Here is a 24,164-nt window from a genome sequence, read left to right as displayed (position 1 = left end):
CAGTAGTCAGTGGAAGGGAGGCTGGTTTGTGCGATGGTCTGGGCTGCGTCCACAACTCTCTGCAACTTGTTGCCGTCTTGGACGGAGCTGTGCTGTGATGCCCCCCCCCCCCCCCCCCCGATGAGATGCTCTCTGTGGCACATCTGTAGAAGTTGGCGAGAGTTGTTGGGGACATGCCGAACTTCATCAGCCTTCTAAGGTTCTAACGGAACGACGTTCTCAGTTCTCAGCTTCTTCCATGTTTAGTTTAGTTTGGTCATACAGCTCAGAAACTTACAATCTCCATACAGACAGCACCAGTAGTCGGGATCGAACCTGGGTCTCTGGCGCTGTGAGGCAGCAGCTCTACTGCCACCCTTAAGGGCCTGTCCCACTTGGGCGACATTTGCGCGTCACACAGATGGTGCGCGAAGATTTTGTACATCCCATAATCCTGGGCGCCGCTCGCGACTGCTCGTCCATGTGCACCATGTGCGTATCACGTGCATCCTGAAGCGCAAATGATGTTGCGTAAATTACGCCCAAGTGGGACAGGCCCTTTACTGAGGAAGTTTCCAGGACTAGAGGGTCTGAGTTATAGGGAGAGGTTGAGTAGGCTGGGACTCTATTCCTTGGAGCACAGGAGGATGAGGGGTGATCTTATAGTGATATATATATATATATATATAAGATCATGAGAGGAATATATCGGTAGATGCACAGAGTCTCTTGCCCAGAGCATCCTTACCAACTGCATCACAGTATGGTATGGCCACTGCTCTGTCTCCGACCGGAAGGCACTGCAGAGGGTGGTGAAAATTGCCCAAAGCATCACCGGTTCCACGCTCCCCTCCATTGAGTCTGTCCAAAGCAAGCGCTGTCTGCGGAGGGCGCTCAGCATCGCCAAGGACTGCTCTCACCCCAACCATGGACTGTTTACCCTCCTACCATCCGGGAGGCGCTACAGGTCTCTCCGTTGCCGAACCAGCAGGTCGAGGAACAGCTTCTTTCCGGCGGCTGTCACTCTACTAAACAACGTACCTCGGTGACTGCCAATCAACCCCCCCCCCCCGGACACTTATTATTTATTTTTTATTCAAATCGTTTGCTATGTCGCTCTTCAAGGGAGATGCTAAATGCATTTCGTTGGCTCTGTACTGTACACTGACAATGACAATTAAGATTGAATCTGAATCTGAGAGTAGGGGAATCGAGGACCAGAGGACATAGTTTTAAGGTAAAGGGGATAAGATTTAATAGGAATCTGAGGGGTAACTTTTTCACACAAAGGGTGGTGGGTGTATGGAACAAGCTGCCACAGGAGGTAGATGAGGCTGGGACTGTCACAAGGGTTAAAGAGGTGCATGAATAGCACAGGTTTGGAGGGATATGGACCAAACGCAGGCAGGTGGGACTGGTGTAGCTAGGACATGTTGGCCGGGGTGGGCATGTTGGGCCGAAGGGCCTGTTTCCACACTGTATGACCCTGTGACTATCTTATCTCATGAAGATTAGAGAGAGAGGAATCTTTCCCGAGAGTTCCGTGCTGAGTGGGATTTCAAAGCAACTCTGGGAACAAATGAATTCCTGAAATGAACTGTGCAATTTTTCACGAGGGAATTTGTAACAAGATGAGACAGCTCCCCGAGCTGGAGACGTGCCTCAAGCAAGGATTAGACACCGAGTCACTAGCAAAGCTGAAGGCCGGAAAGAAGATTCTGAGTATTAGCTCGTTCAAAGACAAGCATTTGTCTTCAGACTTTAGAGATACAGTGCGGAAACATGCCCCCTGGCCCACTGTGTCTGCACCGCCCAGCGACCACCCATACACACTAGCACTATCCTACAAACCTGTACGTCTTTGGAGTGTGGGAGGAAACTGGAGCACCCGGAGAAAACCCACGCAGTCACAGAACGTGCAAACTCCGCACAGACAGTGCCAGAGGTCAGGAATGAACCAAGGTAGCAACTCTACCACTGCGCCACCGTGCCGCCCTGAGCCTCTTGGCTTGTTTCTTGGGAGATTGACCGTGGAATGTGGTTACAGTCTTGTCCCTGGGGTTGGTGGGGAGGGAGGAGGAGGGGGGGGTGGTGGTGGGAGTAGGATGTGGGGGTGGGGGTGGGGGATGTGTGTGACTGCTCAGACACACCGCTCCACTGCGTTGGTGGGGGCTTGGTTCCGCAGTGGAGACCAACCTTGGGTCCCGTCTTCTCCATGTAGCCTTCCTTCAGGAAGTTCCTGGTCAGTTTGTGCGTCAGCTGGGAAAACAAAAGGAACGTCGGCCCTTAGAGGGGAGCGTCGACGAGAATTAAACCCGTCCCCTGTCCCGTATCTGCTCCAAGTCCCAACACGGCCCCTGTCACGCTTTTAAAGAGCCCTCCAGCCCAAGTGACCCTGTGCTCACACCCTCCCCCTTCCCCCCTCCCCCCCGCCCAAGACTCCCACCCCTCCCCATCCCAAATCCATGTGAACATCAAGTCCCCACCATCACCATTGGTCAAAACAAAAAGCTGGAGTAACTCAGCGGGACAGGCAGCATCTCTGGAGAGAAGGAATGGGTGATGTTTTGGGTCGAGACCCTTCTTCAGACCGAAACGTCAGCCATTCCTTCTCGCCAGAGACGCTGCCTGTCCCGCTGAGTTACTCCAGCATTTTGTGCCTATCTTGGGTGTAAACCAGTTCATCTGCATCAGTGTGAAGATGCCCCACTGCCCCACTCTGTGGCTAAATCCCAGCCCCGTCACTGACCTCCTGGTCGCTTGCTCCCGGGAAAGCCACTTTCAAATAGTGGAACTGGATGGCTCGGATGGCGTTGAACCAGTCGACGATCTCCTGTTTGGGAACAACAGAGGGAGGTTGTGAGCACAATGAGACTCAACAACAGTCGACTTAAGAGAGGGGTCTCGACCAGAAACGTCACCCATTCCTTCTCTCCAGAGATGCTGCCTTGTCCCGCTGAGTTACTCCAGCGATTTGTGTCCAAGCCGACTTCGAAACTGGTACAACTTGGGTGGGTGAGGGGCGGAGAGGGAGGGAATGTTGTTAAGTACTTAAGTATCTTTCATTCATTTGCTCAATACATCTCTCGACATCACCGTTTAGTGTTTTCTGAGTCTTTCGTAACTGTCAGTGTATGTCATGTTGTTACTTGTGGGTGGAGCACCAAGGCAAATTCCTTGTATGTGAATACTTGGCCTGGGTGAATATGTTTCCCTCTCCCCTGACTCTCGGTCTGAAGAAGGGGTCTCGACCCACAATGCGACCTATTCCTTCTCTCCAGAGATGCAGTCTGACCCTCTTTGTGTCTATTCGCAGTCTGGCCTGCGATTCATCAGGTCTGTTCAGTTCAGCTTAGATTATTGTCAGGTGTACTGAGGTACAGTGAAAAGTTGTTGTTGTGTGCTAACCAGTCAGCGGAAAGACAATACATGATTACAATTGAGCCATTTACAGTGTGGATATACATGATAATGATACGTTTAAGTGCAAAGTCCGATCAAAGATAGTCCGAGGGTCACCAATGAGGTAGACAGTGAACTATACAACAGGAGGTGCAACTCCAGAGCAAATAAAATCATGAGAGACCTCTTCCACCCCTGCAATGGACTGTTCCAGCTGCTACGGTCAGGCAAACGCCTCCGTTGCCATGCGGTGAGAACGGAGAGGTTGAGAAGGAGTTTCTTCCCAGAGGCAATTCGGACTGTAAACGCCTATCTCACCAGGGACTAACTCTACTGAACGTTTTTCCTTCCATTATTTATTATGTAAAAGAATATGTGTGTTATGATTGTGTTTATAATTTGTTTGGTTGTTTTGTTGTTTGTCTTTTTGCACAAAAGTCCGCGAGCATTGCCACTTTCATTTCACTGCACATCTCGTATGTGTATGTGACAAATAAACTTGACTTGACTTGACTAGTAGTTCAGGACCGCTCTCTAGTTGGTGAGAGGACGGCTCAGTTGCTTGATAACAGCTGGGAAGAAACTGTCCCTGAATCTGGAGGTGTGCGTTTTCACACTCCTGTAGTTTTGCCCGATGGGAGAGGGGAGAAGAGGGAGTGGTCGGGGTGTGAGACTGGTCCTTGTTTATGCTGCTGGCCTTGCCGAGGCAGCGTGACGTGTGAATGGGGTCAATGGAAGGGTTTGCGCAATGGTCTGGGCTGCGTCCACAACTCTCTGCAGTTTCTTGTGGTCCTGGATGGAGCTGTTCCTGAACCAAGTTGTGATGGCGGCAAGAAAACCGCAGAACTCTGGAACCTAAACTTTAAAAGCAACAGACACAAACTGGAGGAACTCAGTAGATCAGGCAGAGTCTGTGGGGTTGGCAGGCAATGGACAGATATTAGTTTCTGACCTCACCACAGATGCTGCCTGACCCACTGAGTAGTTCCAGGGGTCTGGGTTTTACATGAATCTGTAGAATACTGCTTCTCATGTTGGCTGGCAGGTTTATCTTTTTTCATGTATAGGGCAGTATTACTGTGCTGGGATCGCTAGTCGGCGCGGACTCAGTTGGCCTGTTCCGCGCTGTATCTCTAAACTAAATTAAATTAGCTTATGACGCTTAGCACAGGTATTGTGGGAAGGCCAATCACAGAATGGTCTGTCTTTGAGCTGTTTTGGAGTGGAGATTTAGTGTGGAGATACAGCGTGGAAACAGGGCATTTGGCCCACTGAGTCCGCGCCGGCCATCGATCGTTGATCTATCCTGTCTTTAATGCCATGACTTGCATAATTATGGGCACACCCTTAATCACAACCAATGTTTAGTCAATGAACCATTTCACCCCACTACACGCCCAGTTTACAAGCCACTCCCAAAGAGATAGCCTGTAGTGACAAATCTTTACATCAGACCTGCCTAATCCTGTTCTGAGCCTCAAGCATTACATTGAAAGGCACAAAATGCTGTAGTAACTAGGCGGGACAGGCAGCCTCTCTGGAGAGAAGGAATGGGTGATGTTTCGGGTTGAGACCTTTCTTCAGACTGAGAGCCGGGGGGAGAGGGAGACACAGAGATATGGGCGGGCAAGGTGTGAAAACACACATCAAAGGGGACAAAGTTGAAGGGCGTTCAAGAAGGAACTGCAGATGCTGGAAAATGGAAGGTAGACAAAAATGTTGGAGAAACTCAGCGGGTGAGGCAGCATCTATGGAGCGAAGGAAATAGGCGACGTTTCGGGTCGAGATCATTCTTCAGATGATGAAGGAAATATGGAATGGTACATTGTTAGCCGAGGGGAAGGTGACAACGAGGTATACAATTAGTACTTTAAGAAGGAACTGATGCTGGAAAATCGAAGGTAGGCAAAAATGCTGGAGAAACTCAGCGGGTGAGGCAGCATCTATGGAGCGAAGGAAATAGGTGACGTTTCGGGTCGAGACCCTTCTTCAGACTGATTAGTAGTTTAGTTTAGTTTTAGCTTAGAGGTACAGCGCGGAAACAGGCCCTTCGGCCCATCAAGTCCGCACCGACCAGCGATCCCCATACACTAACACTATCCTACACACACACACTAGGGCCACTTACACCAAGCGAATTAACCTACAAACCTGTACGTCTTTGTAGTGTGGGTGGAAATAAAAACATTCTGAGAAAAACCACGGAGGTCGGGGGGGGAGAACGTACAAACTCCGTACAGACAGCACCCGCAGTCGGGATCGAACCCGGGTCACTGGCGCTGTGAGGCAGCAACTCTACCGCTAATATTTAATCTGGAGGACAATGAAACTAGTTGGAGAACCAGGGTGGGAGGATGTTATATTCCCAGTTTGGTCTGAGTAATACAAGTGGCTCTTCCTATCGAGAGGCTGTGCAGACTGGGCAGGTTCCCACTTGCTGAGAAATGGTGCGTTTACTGTTCCCCCAGGGGTGGGCGAATAGCAAACATGACAAGGTTACTCCACCTAACCCTGGAACCACAAGACCAAACGACCCAGCCCTGTGTCTGGAGGCACCAAAGGTAGAACTAACCTGCGGAAAATAACATAGCTGTGACAATCTGTGCCTGCTGGGGTGGCGCAGGGATAGAGTCGCTGCCTCACAGGGCCAGAGACCCCCGGTTCGATCCTGACTACGGGTGCTGTCTGTACAGAGATTGTACACTCTCCCCATCACCGCGTGGGTTTTCTCCGGGTTCCTCCAAAACTCCAAAGACACACAGGTTTTTTAGGTTAATTGGCTTCTGTAAAATTGTCCCTAGAGTGTGCAGAATAGACAATAGACAATAGGTGCAGGAGTGGGCCATTCGGCCCTTCGAGCCAGCACTGCCACAACAGCATAATCAAGGACGAGTTGCACCCTGGCCAATCCCTCTTCTCTCCCATCGGGCAAGAGGTACAGAAGTGTTGAAAACGCACACCTCCAGATTCAGGGGCAGTTTCTTCCCAGCTGTTATCAGGCAACTGAATCATCCTACCACAACCAGAGAGCAGCGCTGAACTACTATCTACCTCATTGGTGACCCTCGGACTATCCTTGATCGGACTTTACTGGCTTTAAACCCCTTTTTCACGGGGCGACTTGACGCAAGAGTTAACCAAAGTTGAACATCGTGGGAACCTCTTGCGATAACCGTACGGCATTCGTGGGCCACCGTGGCGCTAACGGCAGGTACTCGTGTAACTTGGTGACTCGGGAGAAAATTCAAACAAGCTTGAATTTCTCCAAGAGTGACTTGTAAACTTGTGGTTGAATATTGCAACATTATATGCACGTAGTGGCCAGTGCAATATCCGTGCTGACTCTTGCGTGTACCGTGGGAACTCCTGCGAACGGTGATCCCGGAAGCTGGACAGAGGGGTCAGAAGGTGAGTAAAAATTGTCTTCTGTGGGATTGAATTTAAAAAATAAAGATTTGAATCCGCATATGGACATCAACTTATTCATGAGTTATGTTAATGTGATTCAAGAAAATAACTATAATCTTTAAAAGGGACTTTACTGAAAGGTCCCGCATTTTTATGGTCCGTGAGAAATTTTTCACATGTACTTCTTTGAGAGATACAGCTCGGAGTCCTCGCCGACCAGCGATCGATGCCTTTGTGAAGCAGAGTCCGGAACGCTACCAATCAATGTTCTCCAGAGACCCGTGTAAAGGAGTGAACTGCACATGCTGGTTTAAAACGAAGACAGACACGAAAAGCTGGAGTAACTCAGCGAGTCAAGCAGCATCTCTGGAGAAAAATAGGTGATGTTTCGGGACGAGACACATCTTCAGACTCAATTCCGATTAGGATGTCTGAAGAAGGGTTCCGATTCGAATCGCCACCTTTACTTTTTCTCCAGAGATGCTGCCTGACCCGCTGACTTACTCCAGCTTTTTATGTTTTTCTTCCCAGATAGAAACATAGAAACATAGAAATTAGGTGCAGGAGTAGGCCATTCGGCCCTTCGAGCCTGCACCGCCATTCAATATGATCATGGCTGATCATCCAACTCAGTATCCCGTACCTGCCTTCTCTCCATACCCCCTAATCCCCTTAGCCACAAGGGCCACATCTAACTCCCTCTTAAATATAGCCAATGAACTGGCCTCAACTACCCTCTGTGGCAGAGAGTTCCAGAGATTCACCACCCTCTGTGTGAAAAAAGTTCTTCTCATCTCGGTTTTAAAGGATTTTCCCCTTATCCTTAAGCTGTGACCCCTTGTCCTGGACTTCCCTAACTTACGATCTGACTTATGCTAACTTAAGATCTGACTTACCTGCTGAGTTTCACCAACATTTTGTGTCCGCGTTCACTATGAACATTGAATTATTTAACTTTAGGTAACTTACACTCTCTCTCTCTCCCCCCCCCCACCCCCCCCCCCCCCCCCCCCCACCTCCTCCCCCCCCCCCCCATGCAGTAATTGTCGGTTAACCAGTCCAAGGTTTGCAACGTTGGTTCCCTCTTGGGATCACACTATCCCTAGCCAACAATTGGCATATCAGGGAACCAAATATAGACATAAAGTGCTGGAGTGACTCAGTGGGTCAGGCAGCATCTCTGGAGGAAAGGGTTAGGCGACATTTCGGGTCGGGACCCCTCTTCAAAATACCCTGCTGAGGTCATCTGTTGTTGGCCCTGATTTGTCCCGGTCTTTTCTTGCTTCCAGTTCCCCCCTACAATCATCCCGAAGAAGGGTCCCGACCAAAAATGGAATCTATTCCTTTTCTCCAGAGATGCTGCTTGGCCCGCTGAGTTACTCCAGCATTTTGTGTCTAACTTGTCTAACTGATTCAGACAGTTTTTGATTTACTCTGAAACACACGTTGGAAATTTAAACTTGGGCGCAACTAACATGGTCTTACTACCGTGGGAACTCTTTAACTCGGCGGGAAGGCAGCAGTTAATTGTTGCTCCCTTCAGTTTCCCAGGGGGTCGGGACGGGACGGGACTGGAGTCGGGAGGGAAAGGTGGGGGAGTCGAGGGAGAGGAGGGGGAGACAGATGGGGGTGTCTTCATTTACTGGCGGCGGGTGTCTGTCACTGAAACAGGCAGGTGAGATCTCACATCCACCTTGTGTGTGCCTCTCTCCCTCTCCCTCCCTCCCTCTCACACAGGCTGAGAGACTCTGCCTCTGTGAGTGTACGTCTCTTTCTCCCCCTCTCCCACACACAGTAAAGGCCGAGTAACTGTGCTCACTCCATCTGTGTCTCCCACATACACAGTAAAACTCTGCTTTGTGTGTGTATATATACCAATTCAACCAAGGGAAGATATTTATAGTGTGTGACATCATTTGTGCCACGTGATGATTTAATTACACTTGACAGTTTACAATGTTCATTCAAGATTTACCGGGAAAGCTCGGGAGACGGACAAGTCACTCGCACAAATAACAGAAATGCCGAGTACCGTGGGAACTCTTTGTCTACCCCCCCCGTTATATCGTGTGATATCGTGCTAGACCACGACCACTTCACTCTGGCTACATCTTGCGTCAAGTCGCCCCGTGAAAAAGGCCTATTACCTTGCACTAAACGTTATCTTGTATCTATAAACAGTAAATAGCTCGATTGTATTCATGTGTTGGCTTTCCGCTGACTGGTTAGCGAGCAGCAAAAGCTTTTCACTGTACCTCGGTACACGTGACAATAAACTAAACTGAAGCTGATGTAGTTCCCTATGGTTCCCTTTGCCCTCCCCCGTAGCCCCCCCCCCCCCCCCCCCCCCCTCCATGCCGGGTCCCTGCACGTTCTGTCGGCAGCTCCCTCCCCATGCCATGAAATGTGAAGCTAGAGGAAGGAATATCGGTGGAAGGGGGTGGGGTAGTACAGAAATAGGTGCACATCCTGATGGGCCGAAGAGCCTGTGTCGATGCCGAACGACTCAGTGACTCACCTTCTCCTCGTCGTGATAAACAAAGATGTTCCTCGTGCTGTTGTCCTTCAGGTACATGAGCTGGAGGCCGTTGGGATTCCCTATTTTGGTCGGCTGGAAGGTAGCGTTGATGTTGTCCACTTTAATCATGGCCTTGGGCACTTTGGCCTGTTGGGGAGGGACAGGACACACAAGTTGGCTCGCAATGTGCAACTGAAGGCGCAAAGAGCAACCATGGGGCGGCACGGTGGCACAGCGGTAGAGTTGCTGCCTCACAGCGCCAGAGACCCCGGTTCGATCCCGACTACGGGCGCTGTCTCTGCGGAGTTTTACGTTCTCCCCGTGACCCATCTCCAGAATCTCCAGTTTCCTCCCACACTCCAACAACGTGCGGGTTTGTAGGTTAATTGGCTTGGTGTAGTTGTACATTGTCCATCCTGTGTGTGTGTGTGTGTGTGTGTGTAGGATAGTGCTAGTGTACGGGGTGATCACGCGATGGGCTGAAGGGCCTGTTTCCGAGCTGTCTCTCCAAACCAAAAAAATAAATAAATAGAACCTCAATATGAAGTCTCAAAAGAGTGCTGGAGTGACTCAGCGGGTCAGGCAGCATCTCTGGAGAACATGGATAGGCAACATTTCGGGTTGGGACCTGGTGGGCGGCGCGACTCTCGTCAGCAGCAGCCTCTGCAGTCTGTCCGCGTTTTATTATTTTCTGTCTATGTTTTTATGTAATTTTTGTTATTTTTTGTTGGGGTGTGGGTGTGGGGGGGGGGCGGGGGGGGGGTGGGAGGGCTCGCTGCACTGGAGACCCGACCTTTTCTCGTCGGGTCGCAGTTATCGTTGGGGCTGCAACGAGGAGCGGCCTCCAACAGGAAGAGACCGGGGACTCTGGTGCCGACGACTCACCGTCACCGTCGCGGAGCTGGCCGAGTCCGGAGCGGGTGGAGGAGCGCTGCTGCTGCTGCTGTTGCTGCGGCCCGACCGGAGATTCGGAGGCTTCAACGGCAGGTCTGTGGACGGTGGCACCAGGAGCCCGCGGGTCCCTGGAGGGAGACGCTTTTTAGGGCTCCCGCAACGGCGACTTCCCCCGCCCGAGTTGCGGGGTTGAAGAGCTCCTGGAGCGGGGCCTGACACCACTGCCCCGCGCGGCTTGGAATGGCCGCGGGACTCTGCGAGCGCACGCTGGGGGCTCTAACATCAAGACCCAGTGTGCGACCTCGCACCACCCGGCGTGGCTTTAATGGCCGCGGGGCAAATCGCCAATCATGCCTTGCGGGGGCTATGAAATTTGACTCTGACAAACAGGGGGGGGCCCAGCACTGATCCTGAGGTAGACGACTCATTACAGGCTTCCAGTCTGAAAAATACCTTCCTACCACCAGCACGAGGCCAGTTCCATATCCAGTGTATCTCCCTGGAACTATCGTCCTAGATCTGTGCTCTCCGACATCCCTGCTGTTGTGTGCACCCCTCCTTCACAAAACCCCAACATTGGCACCTGAGACTTCAGTGTGGGAGACCAACACTCAGCGATTGTCTAAACCACCCTGTATCTTGCCAGTCTGAAGAAAATGGTCTGTCCCAAAACCTGCCACGTGGAGTTTACACAGTCGCCCTGTGACTGCGTTGGTTTCGTCCAGGTGCCCACCGTTCCATGTGATGGTCCTGCCCCAGTTTAACCTCCCAAAATGGGACACTTCACACTTATTTTTCATGAATCATCTATATATTCTATGATGCCACCCACTTTAGTGTTATCTGCAAATTTCCAAATCATGCCTTGTACGTTCTCATCCAAATCATTGATATAAACCACAAACAGTAATGGGCCCAGCTCTGATCCCTGAGGTAGGCCACTCATCACAGGCTTCCAGTCTGAAAAATACCTTCCCACCACCAGCACGAGGCCAGTTCCATATCCAGTGTATCTCCCTGGAACTATCATCCTAGATCTGTGCTCTCCGACATCCCTGCTGTTGTGTGCACCCCTCCTTCACAAAACCCCAACATTGGCACCTGAGACTTCAGTGTGGGAGACCAACACTCAGCGATTGTCTAAACCACCCTGCCTTGCCCTGTGCTCTAATGGTGCACCCCTTAAATCTTATGTCTTTGACCAAGCCTTTGGTCACCTGCGTTAATGCCTGTACTAATACCCACTGCCAATACCTATGGCAATTGAAAGATTGAAAAGACTAGGCTTGTATTCACTGGAGTTTAGAAGGACGACGGGGGGGAGGATCTTAGAGAAACGTATAAAATTATAAAAGGACTGGACAGGCTAGATGCAGGAAAAATGTTCCCAATGTTGGGCGAGTCCAGAACCAGGGGCCACACAGTCTTAGAATAAATGGGAGACCTGGGATGTCAGGACTGTCTTATGAAGGTAGACTGGATAGACTTGGTTTATACTCTCTAGAATTTAGGAGATTGAGAGGGGATCTTATAGAAACTTACAAAATTCTTAAGGGGTTTGGACAGGCTAGATGCAGGAAGATTGTCTGATGTTAGGGACCTTCTCAGGACAAGGGGTCCAGCTTAAGGATAAGGGGGAAATCCTTTTCAGATTTGAGATGACCAAAACTTTTTTCACACCAGAGTGGTGAATCTCTGGAACTCTCTGCCACAGAGGTAGAACCTCCCTGCTCCTATACTCAAATCCTCTATTTATGAGGGCCAGTTGCCATTGGCCTTGTGGCTACTGGGATCAGGGGCATGGAGAGAAGGCACCGGGATTCATGAGTGGATGATACCATGATCATATTGAATCTCGCTGCATCTCTCGAAGGGCCCAATGGCCTACTCCTGCACCTAATTTCTATGTTTCTATGTTTCTATGAGACCATTTAGGACTGAGGTGAGAAAAAATGTTTTCACCCAGAGAGTTGTGAATTTGTGGAATTCCCTGCCATAGAGGGCAGTGGAGGCCAAGTCACTGGATGGATTTAAGAGAGAGTTAGATAGAGCTCTAGGGGCTAGTGGAGTTCAAGGGATATGGGGAGAAGGCAGGCACGGGTTATTGATTGGGGCGATCAGCCGTGATCACAATGAATGGCGGTGCTGGTTTGAAGGGCCGAATGGCCTCCTCCTGCTCCTATTGTGTGTGTTTCTGTGTTTCTAGTCAGGGTGGCTTTTTAATGACTCAACTGGCTCCGTCTGTGTTGTAAATTTATGATGACTCTACGGTGGGTTTTGGTCGGTTGGTGACGAGATAAACAGTCTCCAGGCTAGCAGCTTGCGGTGGGTGTTATGGGAAGTGGGGTCAGATGGAAACGAGTCCGCCAGCACTTTGCTGATGATGCACACCAGCATCTTACCCCCCCCCCCCCCCCCCCCCCCTCCTGGTGTAGTGTACAGTGCAGTGAGAGGCCCCACCACTGACACAGCCACCACAGTGGCAGCTTAATCTAGTCTAGTCCGGCCTCGTCAGCTCTCTTCTCGTCTGGTCATGTGCGGTCATGTCTGGTCAGGGTTCTAGAGATACAGCGTGGAAACAGGTGTTTCGGCCCAACTTGCCGACCGCAACCAACGTGCCCCGTCTACACCAGTCCCACCTGCCCGCGTTTGGCCCACATCCCTCCAAACCTGTCCTGTCCATGTACCTGTCACAATGTTTCTTAAAATGTTGCGATTTGTACCTGTGTCGACTACCTCCTCTGGCAGCTGGTTCCATGCACCCGACACCTGGTGTGCAGTGTGAACCCAGGTGTGAGGGCAGGTGTGAGGGCAGGTGTGAGGGCAGGTGTGAGGGCAGGTGTGAAGGCAGGTGTGAAAGGGCAGGTGTGAAAGCAGGTGTGAAAGCAGGTGTGAAAGCAGGTGTGAAAGCAGGTGTGAACCCAGGTGTGAGGGCAGGTGTGAGGCAGGTGTGAGGGCAGGTGTGAGGGAGGGCAGGCAGGTGAGGGCAGGTGTGGCAGAGGGCAGGGGCGTGGAGGGTGGGTGTGAGGGCGGGTGTGAGGGCGGGAGGGCGTGGGGTGAGGGCGGGTGAGGGCGGGGTGAGGGCGGGCGGGTGTGAGGGCGGGTGTGAGGGGGGTGTGAGGGCGGGCGGGTGTGAGGGCGGGTGTGAAGGGCGGGGGTGTGAGGGCGGGTGTGAGGGCGGGCGTGTGAGGGCAGGTGTGAGGGCGGGGTGTGAGGGCGGGTGTGAGGGGGCGGGTGTGAGGGCGGGTGTGAGGGCAGGTGTGAGGGCGGGTGTGAGGGCGGGTGTGAGGGCGGGTGTGAGGGCGGGTGTGAGGGCAGGTGTGAGGGCAGGTGTGAGGGCAGGTGTGAGGGCAGGTGTGAGGGCAGGTGTGAGGGCAGGTGTGAGGGCAGGTGTGAGGGCAGGTGTGAGGGCAGGTGTGAGGGCCGGTGTGAGGGCAGGTGTGAGGGCAGGTGTGAGGGCAGGTGTGAGGGCAGGTGTGAGGGCAGGTGTGAGGGCAGGTGTGAGGGCAGGTGTGAACCCAGGTGTGAGGGCAGGTGTGAGGGCAGGTGTGAGGGCAGGTGTGAGGGCAGGTGTGAACCCAGGTGTGAGGGCAGGTGTGAAGGCCATGTTGACGTGACCTACGTCAGTCTTGGTGAAGTATTTCAGGATTCCGTCTCCCTCGGTCAGGATGAACTTGCGGTTGAGGAACTGCCCGTTATCCCGGCCACGCTTCCACAGAAACCCTTCCCTGTAACCTGGTGTAGGAAGCAAAGGGGAAAGCAGGAATATTAGTTCATCCCAGAGAGAGAGCAAGCGGTGTCCCGTCCCGTCCCGTAGTTCTGCCCCAACAAGGCCGTTGCGTTACGCAGCCCCAGCCCGTGTTATAGACAATCACATTGTACACACCGTGTACAAGGTTTAGTTTAGAGGGACAGCGCGGAAACAGGCCCTTCAGCCCATCGAGTCCGCACTGACCAGCGATCCCCGCACAATAACACTATCCTACACACACGAGGGGAGGGGGGGGAGAGGAAGCGGGCGGAAAGAGGAGTGGGGGAGAAGGAGGTGGGGAGAGGCGGGGGGGGGGAGAGAGAGGAGGGGGGGAGAGAGAGGGAGCGAGAGAGAGGGGGGGGGGGAGAGAGGAGAGGGGGGGAGAGAAGAGAGAGGGGGGAGGAGGAGAGTAGGAGGGGGGAGAGATAGGAGGGGGGAGAGAGGGACAGGGGGGAAGAGAGGGGAGGGGAGAGGAGAGGGGGGAGAGAGGGGAGGGGAGAGAGGGGGGGAGAGGGGGGAGAGGGAGACTGGGAGGAGAGAGGAGAGAGGGAGAGAGGAGGGGGGGAGAGGAGAGGAGGGGGGAGAGAGAGAGGAGGGGGGGGAGAGAGGAGGGGGGAGAGAGGAGGGGGGGAGAGGAGGCTAGGGGGGGGGAGAGAGGAGGGGGAGGGGAGTGAGAGGAGGGAGAGGAGAGGAGGGGGGGGGAGAGGAGGGGGGGGAGAGAGGAGGGGGAGAGAGGAAGAGGGGGGATGAGGAGAGGAGGGGGGGGGAGAGGAGGGGAGAGAGGGGGAGAGGAGGGGGGGGAGAGAGAGAGGGGGGAGAGAGAGGAGGGGGAGAGGGAGGAGAGAGGGGGGGGAGAGAGAGAGAGAGGGGGGGGGAGAGAGGGGGGGGGGAGGAGAGGAGGGGGGGAGAGAGAGGAAGGGGGAGAGAGGAGGAAGGGGGGAGGGGGAGGGGAGGAGAGAGAGGGGGGGAGAGAGGGAGGGGGGGGAGAGAGGAGGGGGGGAGGGGGGGAGAGAGGAGAGAGAGGAGGGGAGAGAGGTGAGGTAGCAGAGAGGGGGATAGAGGGGAGGGGAGAGAGAGAGAGGTGGAGAGGAGGGGTAGCGGGGGGGGGGTATTGAGGAGGGGATAGAGAGGAGGGTGGGGGAGAGAGAGGGAGGGGAGAGAGAGTAGGGAGAGAGAGGAGGGGGGAGAGAGAGAGGGGGGGGAGGAAGAGGGAGGAGGAGATGGGGGAGAGAGAGGCAGGAGGGGGAGAGAGGAGAGGAGGGGGGGGAGGAGGGAGGGAGGGGAGAGGGGAGGGGAGAGGAGAGATGAGGGGAGAGAGGGGAGGTGATTTTGCAGAGAGAGGGGGGAAGAGGAGGAGGAGGGAGGAGAGAGAGCGGGGGGGGGGAGAGAGGGGAGGGGGGGAGGAGAGGAGGGGGGGGGAGAGAGAGCTTGGGGGGAGGGAGAGGAGAGGGGGGGGAGGAGAGAGGGGGGGGGAGGAGAGAGGGGGAGGGAGAGAGAGGGGGGGGGGGGGGGAGGTGAGAGAGTGAGGAGAGAGGGGGAGGGGGAGAGAGAGAGGGGGAGAAAGGGTGAGAGAGGGGTGATATAGGGAGAGAGGGGGGGAGAGAGAGGAGGGGGGAGAGAGGAGGGGGGAGAGAGATGGAGAGAGAGGGAGTGAGAGAGGAGAGGGATTGAGGAGAGAGAGGGGAGGGAGTAGAGAGGGAGAGAGAGAGGGAGGGGGGAGAGAGGAGGGGGACAGAGGGGGGATGAGAGAGAGAGGGGATTGGAGAGGAGGGAGGGGGGGTGGGAGGGAGAGAGAGGGAAGGGAGAGGGGATGCAGGGGGGGGGGAGAGAGGAGAGAACTAGCTGGATTGATTTTGCAAACCACGCTGGGATCAAACTGAAGGAGTGAACGCTGAACGAAATGTTTTGGTCGGAGAGGCAGGGCACACAGTTGCTTGGCTACAGAAACCATTTCTTGGTAAATAACATGTTCTAATTCTTAGGAATCCACTTCCCCTTTACAGAAAGTAGCGCTAAATTCAGTCTTTCTGACCGCCAGACCGATCTTGCGATAAGCCTGCCGCTTCAACACGATGCCTCTGAAAATACTCAACCACGTTTGTGTCGACTCAGTCAAACACGGTCAACCAATTCAAAGAGAGAAACTAATTACAAACTGCACCATGTTCAGGCTTTTGAGACATAGACAATAGGTGCAGGAGGAGGCCATTCGGCCCAGCACCGCCATTCAATATGATCATGGCTAGGTGCAGGAAGATTGTTCCCGATGTTGGGGAAGTCCAGGACAAGGGGTCACAGCTTAAGGATAAGGGGGAAATCCTTTAAAACCGAGATGAGAAGAACTTTTTTCACGCAGAGAGTGGTGAATCTCTGGATCTCTCTGCCGCAGAGGGTAGTTGAGGCCAGTTCATTGGCTATATTTAAGAGGGAGTTAGATGTGGCCCTTGTGGCTAAGGGGATCAGAGGGTATGGAGAGAAGGCAGGTACGGGATACTGAGTTGGATGATCAGCCATGATCATATTGAATGGCAGTGCAGGCTCGAAGGGCCGAATGGCCTACTCCTGCACCTAATTTCTATGTTTCTATACGTTTCTATCCCCAATCACTGCCCCGTTCCTGCTTTCTCCCCTTGATTCTGTTAGCCCCAAGAGCTAAATCTAACAAGGCTTTTGTTAACACTCTAAGATCAGCCTCTCTCCTCGTTTCTCGAAGGCAGTGATTGGTTTAAAAGGATTTTCCCAGCTTCCAACCAGGAGATATAGTGTTTAGTTTAGAGATACAGCGTGGAAACAGGGCAGGCTGGCTCTCTGAGTCCACGCCGACCAGCGAGCGCCCGTACACACTAGTTCTGTGTTATCCGGCTTTCCGATCCACACGCTGCACACCTGGGGGAGTTTATAGGGGGCCGATTATCCCACCAACCCACACGTCTTGCACGGAGTGTGGGGGGGAAACCGGAGCACCCGGAGAAAACCCACGCAGGTCACGGGGAGAACGTGCAAACTCCATACAGACAGCACCCGAGGTCAGGATCGAACCCGGGTCTCCGGCGCCGTGAGGCAGCAACTCTACCGCTGCGCCAGGTGTCGATTGAGTGAAACGGTTTGCAGGTGAAAGGAGGTGTGGGGGGAGGGGGAGAGGGGGAGAGAGAGGGGGAGAGGGGAGGGGGGAGAGAGGGGGGAGGAGGGAGGGAGGGGGGGGGGGAGGAGGGGAGGGGGAGAGAAAAGAGGGGGAGAGGAGGAGAGACGAAGAGGGGGAGAGAGGGGAGGGGGGGGGGAGGGAGAGAGAGGGAAAGAGGGGGAGGGGAGAAGGGGGGGAGGGAGGGGATAGAGAAAGAGGGGGAGGGGGGGGGAGAGAGGAGGAGCGAGGGGGGGAGGGTGGGGAGAGAGGGGGGGGGAATAGAGGGGTAGGAGAGAAGAGAGAGAGAGAGAGAAAGAGGGGAGAGAGAGAGGAGGGAGAGGGAGAGGGAGGGAGAGGGAGAGAGGGGGAGAGAGAGAGGAGGGAATTAGTGTGAGAGACAGTTTAAGAGAGTTTTGAAAAGTTTTCAGAAACTTTTGAGAAGGTTTTTAGAGAGTTTTGAAGAGATTGAGAGAGAGAGAGATGGAGAGAGAAAGGGAGTGAGAGAGCGAGAGAGAGAGGGAGAGAGAGAGAGGGAGAGAGGGAGAGAGAGAGAGAGAGAGAGAGGGAGAGAGAGAGAGACCCGGAGAGAGGAGAGGGAGAGAGGGAGGGGGAAGGGGATGGGGGGAGGGGGGAGAGAGGAGGAGGAGGGAGGGGGAGAGGGGGAGAGATTGAGGTCAGTCCTAAAATCAGCCAGGTAAGAAGAAACGAGAAAAGACTTGTGAGTATAAGAGTTAAGGGCCTGTCCCACTTGGTCGTCATTCGCACGCCATTTACGCGCCCTGCTAGTGTGTGGGTAGCGTGTGGGTAGCGTGTGGGTAGCGTGTGGGTAGCGTGGGGTAGCGTGTGGGTACCGTGTGGGTAGCGTGTGGGTACCATGTGGGTAGCGCGTGGGTAGCGTGTGGGTAGCGTGTGGGTAGTGTGGACTTCGTCCTGAACGAAATCTCCGCGCGCCACCGGCCGGCCCCGTAACTGACGGCCAAAGTGGGACACGCCCACGGGGGACATTGTGTCGCAGGTGTAGACGGTGTTGGCGAGGTTTTGCTTTGTGCCAATTGATAAGGAGGGAGAAGACAAACGCAGGCACGTACCCGCGGCGTGGGCCAGCGGCTTGTTCTCCTCGATGAAATCCTTGCGCTCGTACTTGGATCGAATCCATTGCTCCAACAGGACCCTGTGGTGGCCAGAGTTGGTCAGTGATTCTCCCCGTCACTCCCCAGCGCCCATCCCGCAGGTACCCTAGACGGTGTACTGTAGAGGTTTGCCCATGCTTTGTGCCGATTCTCTAAGGAGGGAGTAGAGTGCCCAACACGCCCAGGCACGTCTCCACCCGCGGCGTGGACGTGCCCAGCGGCTTGTTATCCTCGATGAAATCCTTACGCTAGACTGCCCATGGCATCACCGCCCATCCATTGCTCCAACAGGACCCTGTGGTGGCCAGAGTTGGTCAGTGATTCTCCCCGTCACTCCCCAGCGCCCATCCCACACCGCCCATACCCTCTCTCCAACCTCCCCTGCTGTAGACCTACCCATCCCACACCGCCCATACCCTCTCTCCAACCTCCCCTGCTGTAGACCTACCCATGTACACTCAGTCCACCCACACTCTCTCCCCCGCCACCCTTTCCCCCCACTGCCCCCTCTGATGACCTGCCCCTATACCCCCGCGTACATTCACTCAACCCCAAACCCTCTCCCCCCCCTTCCCTTTCTATCAGCACGGTTTGGTTCCCCCGACACCATCTCCCCCCCCCCCCCGCAGTGGGGGTTCTGCACTCACTGGGAGTCTCGGTAGGTGGGCACATAGTAGTAAGCAGGAACAAAGGCCTCGTACTTGCGTTTGGCCGCTTCATTGCCGAGGCTGGCCATGTGCTGGAAGAGTCGAAACAACATTGAAACAAAAAGAAATGAAATTTAACTTTATCCAGGTGCAAAAAAAAATGATCTACAAAACAGGTGCCGTGCCAGAGAAACTCTTCTGGAGGCGGTACATTCACGGAGGGCGGCAGAGTCAAGGGCCCGTCCCACCAGCATGCGACTCCATGCAGCAAGCGCGACCTAACGTGGTCGCTTGAGCCGTACGGCCTCGCGTGGCCGGTCCCACTTCGATCGGCGGAGCCGTATGTAGTCGTGCGGAGCTGGTCCCGACATTGCTCGGGGATCTGAAAAACTGACCGTGTTCAAAAATTCCGCGCGGCAACGGCCTGCCGGCCCGCAGCTGCATTGGGGCCGTAAACACCGCCTCTACGGGCGTGCGCAGCGTCTTGATGCCGTACACAGCATCTTGACGGCGTTCGCCTAGCGCGAACTTCCCGCGGACTTCGCTTGATCTTCACGTCAACTTTTACGGGATCACTCGACCTCTGCCGCGGCCCCCGCTTCCGGTTTGGTCGCGCTCGCCGCATGCAGGTCGCACGCTCGTGGGACAGGCCCTTTACTGCCTTATAATCTTGCAGCACCGGAGACCCGGGTTCGATCGAAACGGAACGCCAATTGCAACCCGTTTCTCTCGCGGTTCACAGTCTCGCCGGCCATTTTAGCGGGCTGGACGAGTTTGTGATCCACGTGGACATGGAGTGCGTGAGTGAGGTTGCAGTCCCTGTTCCAAAATCTAAAGTGGGGAGGGGCAGAAGAGAGCGGAAAGGGGGGAAAGAGAAAGAGAGTGAACAGGGTAACTCTGGATTTTAATAAATGCACCTTTCAGGCTTGGAAACATGAAATTCCTGTTTTTTTGATGGATTTGGGAACTATTTTATGGACCTCCTCACCCACTGCAGGTTCCATCAATGAATGAATAAGTTATTGGCCAAGTATTCACATACAAGGAATTTGCGTTGGTGCTCCGCCCGCAAGTGACAACATGACATACAGTGACAGGTACGAATGACAAATAAAACATTAAACATTAATAATAAAACATTATTGATTAAACCTGTGAATTAAATAAAATACCAGAGCATAATGAGTTTTTTTTGGATAGATTTTGAGTTATTGAGTAGAGCTGCTACTCGTGGGGATAAAATGAGCCAACATTGGTGAGTGGGGACAGGGAGCGTTGTGTTCTCTGGATGGACATGATCCTGTTGGCTTTTACCTGAATTTGGGAATCATTCCAAGGATCCAGGAGGAGTGATTTGATGATGCTCACGTCCGGAATGTTCCGGTGGATCCCCGAGCAGTTCAGGCAAATGAAGATCCCCAGCGTGGTGGATGCCCATTCCGGTTCTGGGAAAAAGATGCAACGTCAACTCACGGGAGAGGCGGGAATTTTACACTGTCAGTGAGATCAACTCAGGCACGGTGGCGCAGCGGTAGAGTTGCTGCCTCACAGCGCTGGAGACCCGGGAGATCCTGACTACGGGTGCCGTGTGTGTGTGTGTGTGTGTGTGTCTGAGTCTGTCTATGTGTCTGTGTGTGTGTGTGTGTGTGTGTGTTCTGTGTGTGTGTCTGTGTGTGTCCGTGTGTGTGTGTGTGTGTGTGTGTGTGTGTGTGTCTGTGTGTGTGTGTGTGTGTGTGTGTGTGTGTGTGTGTGTGTGTGTGTGTGTGTGTGTGTGTGTGTGTGTGTGTGTGTGTGTGTGTGTGTGTGTGTGTGTGTGTGTGTGTGTGTGTGTGTGTGTGTGTGTGTGTGTGTGTGTGTGTCTGTGTGTGTGTGTGTGTGTGTGTGTGCTGTGTGTGTGTGTGTGTGTGTGTGTGTGTGTGTGTGTGTGTGTGTGTGTGTGTGTGTGTGTGTGTGTGTGTGTGTGTGTGTGTGTGTGTGTGTGTGTATGTGTGTGTATGTGTGTGTGTGTGTGTCTGTGTGTGTGTGTGTGTGTGTGTGTGTGTGTGTGTGTGTGTGTGTGTGTGTGTGTGTGTCTGTGTGTGTCTGTGTGTGTGTCTGTGTGTGTGTGTGTGTGTGTGTGTGTGTGTGTGTGTGTGTGTGTGTGTGTGTGTGTGTGTGTGTGTCTGTGTGTGTGTGTGTGTGTGTGTGTGTGTGTGTGTGTGTGTGTGTGTGTCTGTGTGTGTGGGTGTGTGTGTGTGTGTGTGTATGTGTGTGTGTGTGTGTGTGTGTGTGTGTGTGTGTGTGTGTGTGTGTGTCTGTGTGTGTGTCTGTGTGTGTGTGTGTGTGTGTGTGCGTGTGTGTGTGTGTGTGTCTGTGTGTGTGTGTCTGTCTGTGTGTGTGTGTGTGTGTGTGCTGTGTCTGTGTGTCTGTGTGTCAGGGTGTGTGTGTGTGAGTCTGTCTATGCGTGTGTGTGTGTGTAGGATACTGCTAGCAATCGTTGGTCAGCATGGAACTCAATGGGCCGAAGGGCCTGTTTCCCCACTGTATCTCATAACTATTGGGCTGTAGTCTGTGCGGAGTGGGTGAAGGGTGGGGTTGGTCTGTATGGACTGAGCTCGTAGCTGCCTCACCTGATAGCTAGCTGGTAAATCAGGCCTGCACACGCCGAGATCTGTCTGTGCAGTGAATGAGCTGAACTACTGACACTCAACCAGAACTTGTTTCTTCAGGGCAACATATCTAGACAGGGACATCTTACAGTCTCATTAACAAAATATCAAAGGGTTTTTCTCCGCAGCCCCAGGCATTCTGTGGGGTGCTCGACGCCCTGTGAAATTCAGTACCTGTAGCTGAAACCCTGTAATCCAGGCAGCATTCTGACCATCCTCCCCTGTACCCTCTCCAAAGCTTCCACATGTCCCCTGCAATGGGGCGACCAGAACTGCGCGCAATACTCCACATGCAGGCCTCACCAAAGTTCTACAGAACTGCCCCGTGACTTCCTGAATGCCCCTGGCAATGATGGCAAGCATACCATATACGCCATCCATGCCACCTCATCTGCCCGTCTTGCCACCTTTAGTTTAGAGATACAGCGCGGAAACAGGCCCTTTGCCCCACGCCGACTAGCGATCACCCCGCACTATCCTGCACATTAGGGGCAATTCACAGAAGCCAATTAACCTGCAAACCTGGAGCGTGGGAGGAAACCAGGGGCCACACACAGTTTAAGAATAAGGGGTAAGCCATTTAGAACAGAGATGAGGAAACACTTTTTCACACAGAGAGTGGTGAGTCTGTGGAATTCTCTGCCTCAGAGGGCGGTGGAGGCCGGTTCTCTGGATTATTACGGGTTTGAACACGCTGGAGGCAGGAAACATGTTCCCGATGTTGGGGGAGTCCAGAACCAGGGGCCACACACAGTTTAAGAATAAGGGGTAAGCCATTTAGAACGGAGATGAGCAAACACTTTTTCACACAGAGAGTGGTGAGTCTGTGGAATTCTCTGCCTCAAGTGGAGGCCGGTTCTCTGGATACTTTCAAGAGAGAGCTAGATAGGGTTCTTGAAGATAGCGGAGTCAGGGGATATGGAGAGGAGGCAGGAACGGGGTACTGATTGTGGATGATCAGCCATTGAATGGCGGTGCTGGCTTGAAGGGCCGAATGGCCTACTCCTGCACCTATTGTCTATTGTCTGTTGACCATGGTCAGCCTGGACAAGCACAGCTGTGGTGTCCTCCGCCTGCAGCTATTGTCTATTGTCTATAGAAACCGGAGCACCCGGAGAAAACCCACGCAGGTCACGGGGAGGGCGTGCAAACTCCAGACAGACAGCACCCGGAGTCAGCATGGAACCCGGGTCCCTGGCGCTGTGAGGCAGCAACTCTACCGCTGCACCACATATCTTCCAAACGCTTACAACGCCTGTGGCCGAGGTCCTGCGAACTTCTGCAAGCTAAATGCTATTAAATGGTCTTTTGCAGCTTGAGTCTCGCGTGTAATCTTGCACTTTAATGTATAAACTTGTTGTCAGTGTCTGGCTTGGCGCAGTCGATCGCGAGGGCAGTTTCGAACAACTTTAAGCTGCACAAGGTGTCTGTCTGAGCTATGCCACGCCTGACTGAATCATTCTTATTCAGGCATGTTCGACCGCTCTCTCAAAGACTTGCCCTCATTTGCAAAGTAATAAAACAAAAATTACAGATGCAACAAATCCAAAGCAAAAAAATTGGAGAAAAATGAATACAACGAGTCTGAAGAAGGTCACTGACCCGAAACATCGCCTATCCATTTCCTCCACAGATGCTGCCTGTCACGCTGAGTTACTCCAGCACTTTTGTGCCTTTCCTGTAACCAGCATCTGCCATTCTTTACGTCTCATAGAAACATAGAAACATAGGTGCAGGAGTAGGCCATTCGGCCCTTCGAGCCTGCACCGCCATTCAATATGATCATGGCTGATCATCCAACTCTGTATCCCGTACCTGCCTTCTCTCCATACCCACTGATCCCCTTAGCCACAAGGGCCACATCTAACTCCCTCTTAAATATAGCCAATGAACTGTGGCCTCAACTACCTTCTGTGGCAGAGAATTCCAGAGAGTTCCAGTGAAAAATGTTTTTCTCATCTCGGTCCGAAAGGATTTCCCCTTTATCCTTAAACTGTGACCCCTTGTCCTGGACTTCCCGAACATCGGGAACAATCTTCCTGCATCTAGCCTGTCCAACCCCTTAAGAGTTTTGTAAGTTTCTATAAGATCCCCCCTCAATCTTCTAAATTCTAGCGAGTACAAGCCGAGTCTATCCAGTCTTTCTTCATATGAAAGTCCTGCCATCCCATGAATCAGTCTGGTGAACCTTCTCTGTACTCCCTCTATGGCAAGAATGTCTTTCCTCAGATTTGGAGACCAAAACTGTACGCAATACTCCAGGTGTGGTCTCACCAAGACCCTGTACAACTGCAGTAGAACCTCCCTGCTCCTAGACTCAAATCCTTTTGCTATGAATCCTGTATCCCGTGACCCGAAACATCACCTATCCATTTCCTCCACAGATGCTGCCTGTCCCGCTGAGTTACTCCAGCAATTTTGTGCCTTTCCTGTAACCAGCATCTGCCGTCTCACAGTCATACAGTGCGGAAACAGGCCCTTCGGCCCATCGAGTCCATGCCGACCAGTGATCCCCGCGTACTAATACTATCCCACACACATACTGGAGCCAATTTACAATTTTACCAAGTCAATTTGCCCACAGGCCCGTACCGTCTTTGGTAATGTGGGAGGTAACTGGAGAAAACCCGCGCTGGGTTGTGGGGAGAACGTACAGACAGCACCCG

At 53.2% G+C, this 24,164-nt stretch overlaps 1 protein-coding gene across 2 annotated transcripts in view; it reads right to left on the bottom strand.

Moving 5' to 3' along the window:
* The window catches only part of zgc:92360 (uncharacterized protein LOC436988 homolog), a 38,159-nt gene that overhangs the window by 10,275 nt on the left and 3,720 nt on the right, over positions 1–24,164 (bottom strand). For both annotated transcript variants that reach the window (XM_055663135.1, XM_055663134.1), the window contains exons 2-8: positions 20,165–20,295; positions 18,851–18,942; positions 18,162–18,244; positions 13,824–13,936; positions 9,308–9,454; positions 2,729–2,812; positions 2,176–2,238 (exon numbers count right to left, since the gene is read on the bottom strand). In XM_055663135.1, coding sequence (XP_055519110.1) covers positions 2,176–2,238; positions 2,729–2,812; positions 9,308–9,454; positions 13,824–13,936; positions 18,162–18,244; positions 18,851–18,942; positions 20,165–20,295 — 713 coding nt within the window. The remainder of the gene's footprint in view (positions 1–2,175; positions 2,239–2,728; positions 2,813–9,307; positions 9,455–13,823; positions 13,937–18,161; positions 18,245–18,850; positions 18,943–20,164; positions 20,296–24,164) is intronic.

The sequence above is a fragment of the Leucoraja erinacea genome, chromosome 37 (assembly GCF_028641065.1).
Source record: "Leucoraja erinacea ecotype New England chromosome 37, Leri_hhj_1, whole genome shotgun sequence".
Classification (NCBI taxonomy): domain Eukaryota; kingdom Metazoa; phylum Chordata; class Chondrichthyes; order Rajiformes; family Rajidae; genus Leucoraja; species Leucoraja erinaceus.
Note: the sequence above shows the minus strand (reverse complement) of the source record. Positions and strands in the feature narration are given on the sequence as shown.